This window comes from Centropristis striata, chromosome 9 (genome assembly GCF_030273125.1).
Source record: "Centropristis striata isolate RG_2023a ecotype Rhode Island chromosome 9, C.striata_1.0, whole genome shotgun sequence".
NCBI classification, from domain to species: domain Eukaryota; kingdom Metazoa; phylum Chordata; class Actinopteri; order Perciformes; family Serranidae; genus Centropristis; species Centropristis striata.
This window is the reverse complement of record NC_081525.1, coordinates 39,888,318-39,898,611: the sequence shown is the minus strand read 5'-3', so window position 1 is coordinate 39,898,611 and position 10,294 is coordinate 39,888,318. Positions and strand designations below refer to the sequence as shown.

Below are 10,294 nucleotides of genomic sequence, written 5' to 3'. Positions count from 1 at the left end.
ATCAGCTGCAGGCTGCACGCGCACTCGTTTCTCTTTTAATATGAGGACGAAAGGAAACAGACAAAACTTTGCTCTCTGCACCACAAAACACACACAGACACACACACACACACACTCACAGGGCTCCACTTTCAGTCAGCGGGCGCCTGCAGCAGTGTGTGTGTGTGTGTGTGTGTGTGTGTGTGTGTGTGTGTGTGTGTGTGTGTGTGTGTGTGTGTGTGTGTGTGTGTGTGTGTGTGTGTGTGACACATAACGCAGATGTTTTAAAAAGGGGGTCGCCACAGATTGTAGCTGTGCAGGTGTGCTGCAGAAAAAACCTGACCGCCTTGAGAAAAGTGTTTTTATTTACCAATAAATTGAGTCAAATGAAATAAAAGCATGTTATAACTCATATCATACTTGTTCTTTATTAATATATTTATTATAATATTATATTGTTAAAATGTTTTCTGGTGTGTGAAAGCCCACATTTTTGCATTATTAATGTCTTCTGTTGAGCTTTTTTGATCATCTATAAAACATTTTGTGTTGAAGTAACCTGCCTTAAATGTGATATCCAGTTATGAATATCACATGTTAGGGTACAGGCCAGTTTGTGCCACAGAAAGCAGACATTTGATGTAATTTATGTAATTGTTGGAGTGATTAAGAGCTGCAAAAATGACACTTTTTACTAGTCTGGTTTCAGCAGAGTCATGATGATCTTTATATGGAGAGAAACCTGCCCTTCACCTTTTAAAGAACCATAATTGTCCTTTTTCTGCGTGAGAAAAAAAGACTTTCAATGCAATCAACGTGCGTCATTTAAGAGAAATTAGTGAGATGTAAAAGTAGAAGTAAAGCCAGCAGCACACTGTGAATCATTAACCGCTGATAGCTGTGTGTGTGTGTGTGTGTGTGTGTAATAAAGCTTTCTTTCATCAGCTTGAACAGTTCTTTTTTTCACAACCTAACTTCCCCTTCTCCTGTGAAAATGATGTAATTGCTGACGAGAATAACTGATTGTTAAGCAGACTGAAGGTTTTAAAGGTGAATGAATGACAATGACAGAAATAAAGTGAGGTTTTTTATCACAGGTGGAAGGATAAATCAGTCGATGGTTATCTACAACAGTCTCAGGGTTATTCATAGCCGCGCTGATGCTTCAGAGGAAATGTCCAGAATTAAAGTGTGAACGCTGCTGCTGATAGTGGAGGAGCTGGAATCACTCTTTATATACTCACTCTAGTGAAAACAACAACAACAACACTTTCTAAATATCATATAAAGAAGAATTTCTTACCATTTTTTGCCTTGGTGGTGGTTTAATGATGGGTAAAGAGCTCCATGTCCAGCTGTGATTAAGTGTCGAGGCTGGTGTTACTGTACAGACCTGTGTCACTCAACTTACTGTGCAAATGAGGAAATGCTCTGAAATTCAGCGTGGGCAACACAGAGACTGACAGCAGAGAGAAACATTAGCTTGTTTCATTTCTTCATAAAAGGTCAGCGTTTTTTGTAAATAAGGAAAAACGTCCAGAGATCTGAGAGGGCATTCACAGTGAAGCAGTTTCTGGAAACGTGTTTCTGAAAACTTCTTCCACCACTGCTGTAATGGGTATTCCAATCCAGTTGCCAAAATAAATGTTGGTTTTTTACATTTCTGCCAATCACAGATATATTGTATTTAACATTTTTTTTTACCACAAATATGTTGAATATGAATGGTTCTGAGACATGTGACTATAAACACTGTTTAAAACCAATTTTACATACACAACAAGACCTCCTGGTATCTGGAACACCGGGATAAAGTCCTGATTGGTTGGCGACATCCCTTTCCCCCTACCACAGTGCAAAAAAGCCAACTTGTATTTTTTGGCCTAAAACAGTGATTTAAGTTGGTAAAACTTGGAAATATAAATTATTTAGGACATTTAGGGCAATAATGTAAGTTAGCACACCAAAGGAAGCCAGTTGTCTGCTCAAAAACAAGTTGGTGAGTTGTTGTTACTTATATCTTTAAGTTGGGGTTCACAACAAGGGACAATAGTTCTGATAACTCTTATTTCTTTGTTGGGAAATGCAGGAAAGCGGTGAAATTAGCGAAAGCTAGCGGCTAACTGATGCTAGCGGCTAACTGATGCTGGCGGCTAACTGATGCTAGCGGCGCTGCTTGTTACAGCTACAAGAGTAGCCATTAGCGTATCAATGCTAACTCAAAATTGTGGTCGCAACATTAGCTGACATTTCATAGCGGCGTTACAATCGTGCCAATTCAGCACATTGCAGAAGTTAGCAGAAGTAAGGATTAAAAGTTATTACAATGTAAAAAATGTGTACCAAAAAAAATGTGTACAAAAATCTGAGTTGAGCAAACTAAAAAACAAAACTTAAAATATTTTGTTTAATTGTCCAACTTAAAATTTTATCGAAGTTTGTTGCCTTGAAATTTTGAGTTCACCTAACTTTTATTTTTTTGCAGTGTACCTGCTTTAAGGTGAACTAGCTTTTAACATCACATCACCTCGTCACCAGACAAAATAACCCAAAAACAGTTTAAAAGTTGTTTGTTTCAAAGAAGACAGCAAATTTCAGTTAATTTTAAACAGAAGAAGTAAAATAATTTGTAGAAACCAAATAAAAGAAAGGAAATGTAATTTCAAGTTTAGATGAAAATCATAAAACAGAACACACTGTATTATATATTTTATATCAGTCTTTTTTTAATTGGTCTCAATTTCTGACATCTATATTAATATTACTTTGTGATTTCAATGGACATTTTGTATTATCAAACATTGTTTTAATCTTCCAGTTTTCTTAAATAGAAACACAAATATAAGATCATACGTGCAAATAAAATAAAGAATTAAATTAAACTGTAATTAATGTGTGTGGTTCTCCATGAGCAGATATTTAGGTAACACTTTACAATAACCATCATTTATAAATGGTAAACAGATAGTTTGTTAATGTTTAATCATCATTTATAAACCATATATAGGTAATTTAGAATGGTAAATACATACTTTATTAATGTTTAACTCACTAAATCATTTATAAATGGCAAATCGATGGTAAATTAATGTAAGTTTATAGTTACTTTACCATTAACAAACAATTCAATTATAATTAATAGTTTATTAATAGTTTTAGTTGCACTCATTTTTAAAATTTTTAACACCATATTAAGTATGTTAATGATTTTTGAAATTATTCATATACCTTTAAGACATTTTTTTAAGATTAAATATGTATAGCACTTTGTAAATGTTAATAATTGGTTTATAAACCATCTATAAACATTATTTAGTTGGTTATTGTAAAGTGTTACCGATATTTTTAATGTGGTAACAACCTTCCCAGTCTGACCAGTTCATCACAGGAGGAGGTTCTGGTCCAAGCTGCTGGACGCCTCCTGCAGGAGTCCTGCTCCTCCAGCGGGGGCGGAGAAGGAGTTTAAAGGGGCGGCGGCGCCGACGGCAGCGGGTGGAGCGGCCATGTTTCCTCCCATCATCACTCCCGGAGCCTGGATCTGGCCTCCAGCAGGGGGCGCTGCCATGCCTGCTGCTGGCGGCCATGCTGCCATGCCGCCGGGCATTGTGGGCCATGGCGCCGTGGCCTGACCCGCCCACTGGTTACCCAGAAGCCCCTGCTGGCCCCAGGGCAGGGTGGTGGGGGAGTACGGGGGGGAGGCGTACGGAGAACCTCCTCCTGGCTGAGAGGAGAACATGGAGAGGATCTGAGAGGTGGAGAGCGTCTGCTGAGGAGACTCTGAGGGACAAGAAGAAGAACCATGGAGAGCTTTACAAGTAGAAGAAGAAGAACTATGAAGTGATTGATGAGCAGAAAAGATTTACATTTACATTTAGTCATTAAGCACAGCTATTCTCAACCTTGGGGTCGGGACCCCAATTGGGGTTGCGAGATGATTTCTGGGGGTCGCCAAATCATTTTGGAAGTCAGCTCTGTCTCCACTGTGTTAAAGTGTTCATGTGTTTTGGTCTTTTTGGTAATTTTGTGTCTTTTTTTGGTAATTTTGTGTCTTTTTTTTGGTAATTTTGTTTCCTTTTTTTGGTCAATTTGTGTCTTTTTTTATCATTTTGTGTCTTTTTTGGTCATTTTGTGTCCTTTTGTTGGTAATTTTGTGCCTTTTTTAATCATTTTGTGGTCAATTTGTGCCTTTTTTGTTAATTTTTTTGTTATTTTGTGCCTTTTTTGGTCATTTTGTGTCATTTTTTTGTTAATTTTGTGTCTTTTTTTGGTCATTTTGTGTCTTTTTTGTCATTTTGTGTCTTTTTTTTGTCATTTTGTGTCTTTTTTTGGTCATTTTGTGTCTTTCTTGGTCATTTTGTGTCTATTTTTGATCACTTTGTGTCTTTTTTTAGTCATTTGGTGTATTTTTTGGTTATTTTGTGTATTTTTTGGTCAATTTGTGTCTTTTTTTGGTCATTTTGTGTCTTTTTTTAGTCATTTTGTGTGTTTTTGTGGTCATTTTGTTTCTTTTTTGGGTGATCTGAACTGTGTGTGTGAGATTGTGTTCAGTGAGCGGGGGTCACGGACAACATGCATGTTAAATTGGGGGTCGCGACTCAAAAAGGTTGAGAACTACTGATTTAGCAGACGCTTTTATCCAAAGCGACTTACAGGAAGAGTAAAAACAAACAATGAAGGTTTAGTACAATACGAGCTGTTAGTGCATCAATAAGGTCTAGTGATGATTCTTTGAGGAGTAGAATTATGGTGTGGTCTAGGAGAGAAGATGCTCTCTGAAGGTCTTCAGGAGGTTTTTAAAGGTAGAGAGGGACGCTCCTGGAAAGGAATCTTTATTGACTCGGACCAAAACGAACGATTAGTAGATGAGACTCACCAACTAAGAGCTTGTCTCCCCATTTCACTCTACAGGAGCATCTCAATACATTAGAATATGATGGAAAAGTCCATTTCCAGTAGTTTAAGTCAAACAGCCCCACCAACTATTGAGTCATATAGATGACATACTTTTCAGAGGCCAACATTTACATATTAAACATACTTTTTAAGATTAGTCGTATGCCATAATCATTATAATTAGAAGAAATTAAATAAATTAAGACATGAAATTTTTCATTCTGTCTGTAATGAATCTATATAATGTGTTATTTCCACTTTTTGAATTGAATTACTGACATAAATAAACTTTTCTTTGATATTCTAATTTAATGAACAAAACAAGTAACAAAACAAAGCTCAACTATATGGCCCTGCTGCCTACTCACACATTAACACACTCTGGAGACAAAAAAATACATTTAAAGTTGAAAAAATTCACTGCAATTCCATACATGGTGATTCTTTTTTAAATAATTTTTCCTCTTAACCCTTTATCAGACGAAGAACCGTATTTGGTAACTTCAGCGGATATCTAAAATAAAAATATTTCGAGAAAAAAGTTGCAAATTTACTAGATTAAAGTGGCAGATCTACAAGAAAAAAGTTGCAGATTTAAGAGATTTAAAGTGACAAATCTGCGTGGAAAAAGTCACAGATTTATGAGAAAGAAGTGGGAAAAAAGCAACTTTTTTTCTCGCAGATTCACCACTTTAAATCTCTTAAATCTGCGACTTTTTTTCTTGTAGATTTGCCTTTAATCTAGTAAACTTGCAACTTTTTTCTCTACCCCATTTTGATATCCACTGAAGTTACCAAATATAGTTCTTCGCCTGATAAAGGGGTTAAGGAAGGTTGATAATCCTTTCAGTGTGGGAACAGACTATTTATTAAACACATGCCTCTGACATATTATATATCATCTTAGAGTCTGGATCTTTATCAGCTGCTCCATGGGAATTATGTTATTCCCTATCAGCGTAAAGCATGAAAAGGGAGATCATGGGAACATAAAATGTACATTAAGGCTGTATTTCTCTCCAGGTCAGAGGTCAGAGGTCAGAGGTCAGTTAAAGAGCATCAGCCCGACAGCTGCAGGGAATCAGTCTGGGACTCCAGATTTATTTATTCTGTCTGGTAAAGCGGCCGATCTTTTGAGTTTAGCTCATGACGTCAAATTTACTTTATATGACATTTTGTCAATCTGAGTAGAGTTTATAATACAGAAAGATCTGAAATGGTCAGAAACACCTCTGCTAATTCTACAATGTTGGCCACATGAATTATATCTAATGAATTTGATGTCTAATGGCTCTATTTTGTGTGAAATGCACTTTGTTGGCGGTTCATTATATCAGCTATTCTCAACCTTGGGCTCGGGACCCCAATTGGGGTCGCAAGATGATTTCTGGGGGTCGCCAAATCATTTTGTAAGTCAGCTCTGTCTCCACTGTGTTAAAGTGTTCATGTGTTTTAGTCTTTTTGGTCATTGTGGGGTTTTTTGGGTCATTTTGTGTCTTTTTTTGGTCATTTTGTGTCTTTTTTGGTCATTTTGTTTCTTTTTTTGGACATTTTGTGTCTTTTTTTAGTCATTTTGTGTCTTTTTTTGGTCATTTTGTGTCTTTTTTGGTCAATTTGTGTCTTTTCTTTGCTCATTTTGTGTCTTTTTTGATCATTTTTTTTCCTTTTTTAGGTCATTTTGTTTCTTTTTTGGGTGATCTGAACTGTGCGTGTGAGATTGTGTTCAGTGAGCGGGGGTCACGGACAACACACATGTTAAATTGGGGGTCGCGACTCAAAAAGGTTGAGAAATACTGCATTATATGATGAATAGGCTTTGAATTTTAAAAAAGAAGCAACATTTGGAAGAAAGAACACACAAAGGTACTAACTTCACTTTTTCTTGTGTTTTTAATGTGTCCGTTCTGCTACTAAACTGAGTGTCTGGAATGTTTTTAAGTTTATATATTTTTGTTTTAGGGATGGACAATTTTAAATATGTATTACTGTCTTTTAAGGCAGCTGTTCTCAACCTGGGGGTCGGGACCCCAATTGGGGTCACGAGATGATTTCTGGGGGTCGCCAAATCATTTTAGAAGTCAGCTCTGTCTCCACTGTGTTAAAGTGTTCATGTGTTTAAGTCTTTTTGGTCATTTTGGTTTTTTTTATTGGTCATTTTGTCTTTTTTGATAATTTTGTGGTCAATTTGTGTCATTTTTGGTCATTTTGTCTCCTTTTTTTTTATAATTTTGTGGTCAATTTGTGTCATTTTTGGTCATTTTGTCTCCTTTTTTTGGTCATTTTGTGTCTTTTTTGGTCAATTTGTGTCTTTTTGTGGTCATTCGTTGTCATTTTGTGGTCAATATGAGTCCTTTTTTGCTTAATTTTATGTAATTTTTAGTCATTCTGGTCAGAGAGATGTTTTAGTTGTTGTCTGCTTCATTATTTGTCCAAAATTTGTCGTATCAACTGAGTTTGTCTGATCTGAACTGTGAGATTGTGTTCAGTGAGCGGGGGTCACGGACAACATGCATGTTAAACTGGGGGTCGCGACTCAAAAAGGTTGAGAACTACTGTTTTAAGGCACTGATTGGAGCTTGGGAGAAACAGTATTTCATTTCTTCTGTGTATGAAAAACTAAAAATCAGGAGAGACCGTGCAAGAAAGAAAGAGATTATTTGGCCTCCTCTCAGGCTGTGTGCTGCCCCAGACCAGCTCTACACATTCAATGTTTCAGTTAATATACCAACGGACCATATATAATATATATATATATAATATGCTGTATAAATAAACTAACCTGGCTGACTGGTGCTGGAGCTCTGGATGTGATTGGGCGTCAGCGGCGCCTCCATCTGGACGGAGAAAACTTCCATCAACTCATTAGTGGAAGAGGCCTGAAGACAGAAACAGTGTTTGAAAACAGCAGAATACTTCTGAACATCTCATTATCTCTTATTAATTTTTTTGTTCTGACTGCAACTACACTAAGACAATGCTGCCCTACAAAGCAAAAAGGCAGTAACTACACAGAGTGCAGAACTGAGAGAAATGACTTTAAAGTTATCCTGTAATCCAGCCGTTTAGTTTCTGTACAAACGACTACCATTTTTCTCCATAACGACACATTTGGGATAAGATGTTTTGTCACATAACAAAGGATGCCTTGAAAGGCATGAAAATGATAATAACTCATTTTTTTTTAACCAAAAATGCAGTTACTGCCTTTTTGCTTTGTAGGGCAGAATGGATTTGAACATTTGCATGTGTCATATTGTGTTTATTTTTATTATTGTACCTGGTTTGATTGTCCTGATGAAGAGTCCTGCCGTGGACTGAATAAATCCTCCAAAGCTGCTCCCTGAAAATAATATTCAGTTTAGGTTTAGGTGCTCTTAGTGCTCTAGAAATAAACGTGACCTTGACCTTGTGTGTTCTTCCATATTTTCCTGCTTTGTTGTGCTGCATGTTATTGCGTTTATATATATTTATACATTTAAGAGTGAAAGTTATTCATTCTTACTTCCTGTGTTTTGATTGACACTCTAAGATGAGGGCTGTTTTATGTAGCCTACATGTAGTGTGGATATGGTGCATTATGGTTAGTATGTCTACATTGTTAGGAGAGCACTATGATAGTTTGTGGGTCATCAGTTGTGGTGGGAAGTATAATGAGCTGTCTGTGATCCATCCATAGCTAGGCTAGCTCGTATTTACACTCTAAACTTTTGTTTGAACATGTGACCTTCACCATACTGAAGAAAAATACATGAAATATATTTGGTAACACTTTATAATAAGGTCCTTAATAACCATTAGATAACAAGTAATAAGGCATTGTTCTCGTTTTAGATCCGGTAGTTGCAAAAAGCATAGTTAACTTATAGTTAACTTATAATAGATGAGCAATAAAGTATATTTTAATATCAATAAGCAAACAAAATAAGATTAATAAAGGCATGGCAAAGACATAATGGGTGGGTCATGGGTGTTTGTAATGCCATTATTAACACTTATATAAGATTATAAATACAGAATAATGTTAATAAGCATCTTGTAAGGACTTACAAGGGCCTTATTACTTGTTAATTAATGGTTATTACAAGGACCTTAATATAAAGCGTTACCGGATATTTTAAAGAAAATATTTGTGGTTTGTTCAACAGATAATATTAAACTTTTTATTTCCTTGCTTTACCTCAACTGAAGCGGCCGGACTGTCATTTACCAGCAGTAAGGAACTGGTCTGTAGAAACAAACAAACAAACAAACAGAATTGAACACAGTCTTGAAGAAGACAAAAACCCACATACACCAAAGGAATCCTCCACTAATAAACACTTCTCTGACTGGTGCCGGAGCCTCTGCAGGTTCTTGTGGCGTCTCCTGGTCCACAATCTGGCAAACGTCCCTGATGTCGACCAGGACCGGATCCGCCTGATGAGCAGAGATAAAACGTCACACTGAGAACCAAACACAGTCACTTCAGCCTGGAGCAGCGTGTGTTTATTGTTTATTGTTTATTGGATCCCCATTAGTTGTCACCATGGTGACAACTATTCTTCCCAACCTGGTCTCACAGAAATCCGTGGAACAGCCACGGAATCGCTCAAATTTCCGTGAAACTGACACGGATTTCGCTACAATGCAAGTCATATCCCGTGGCTATTGGTTTGTTCCAAGTCACGTGACTTTCAAGGTCCCGGCGGTCAGAACAAAAAACATGGCGGACAGTTCTCTCATTTTTAGTGAAAAATCTATATTTTGACTTAGTTTCTGCATAAAAATGGATTTTGATCACATTTCTAGCGAGAAATATATGTTTTATTTTCTAAATATTCACTCAGTGAATGTACATAATCACTTTGTATGTTGGAATAGCCACGGGATATGACTGGCATTAACTTGCATTGTAGCGAAATCCGTGTCAGTTTCACGGAAATTTGAGCGTTTCCGTGGCTATTCCACGGATTCCTGTAAGACCATGTTGGTTCTTTTTTTGAGTGTGTGGCGTGTGTTGTCACCAGGTTTGCCGTCTTGATGTAGAAGAGGCAGTAGGCGTCCTGCAGCTGGTAGACGTAGGCCAGAGCTCTGGGGTCGGACTGGTCTCTGGTCCAGGAGCTGATCCGGCTCCTGTCATGGTCATGAAGAACTGCCTGAAAAGCAGGTTAGAAAGAAAAGTTTTAGTTAAGTGAAATCTAACCACTGTACCAACACTCAGCAATAAGAACAAACTAATGGGGGAACAGAAAACTACAAATACTGCAAAAAAAATAGGGAACCTTAAAATGTAGCCAAATAAAAGTTATTTTGGCCGTTTCTGTTTGGCTTCGGAGTTTCCTGAATCTTGGTTCCTCACCATGAACCTGACTGGTGGGTTTTGGCCTTAAAGCAAGCACTACAGCTATTTTTGGGCATTTTACTGCTTTATTAGATAGTGACA

At 37.1% G+C, this 10,294-nt stretch overlaps 1 protein-coding gene across 1 annotated transcript in view; it reads right to left on the bottom strand.

The window, feature by feature from the left end:
• Nucleotides 1-3,303: 3,303 nt before the first annotated feature.
• The window catches only part of LOC131977205 (disabled homolog 2-like), a 19,169-nt gene continuing 12,178 nt past the window's right edge, over nucleotides 3,304-10,294 (bottom strand). The window contains exons 4-9 of the mRNA XM_059340405.1: nucleotides 9,876-10,007; nucleotides 9,202-9,288; nucleotides 9,050-9,097; nucleotides 8,150-8,212; nucleotides 7,652-7,748; nucleotides 3,304-3,756 (exon numbers count right to left, since the gene is read on the bottom strand). Of these exons, the coding sequence (XP_059196388.1) occupies nucleotides 3,362-3,756; nucleotides 7,652-7,748; nucleotides 8,150-8,212; nucleotides 9,050-9,097; nucleotides 9,202-9,288; nucleotides 9,876-10,007 (822 nt within the window). The 3' untranslated portion in view covers nucleotides 3,304-3,361. The remainder of the gene's footprint in view (nucleotides 3,757-7,651; nucleotides 7,749-8,149; nucleotides 8,213-9,049; nucleotides 9,098-9,201; nucleotides 9,289-9,875; nucleotides 10,008-10,294) is intronic.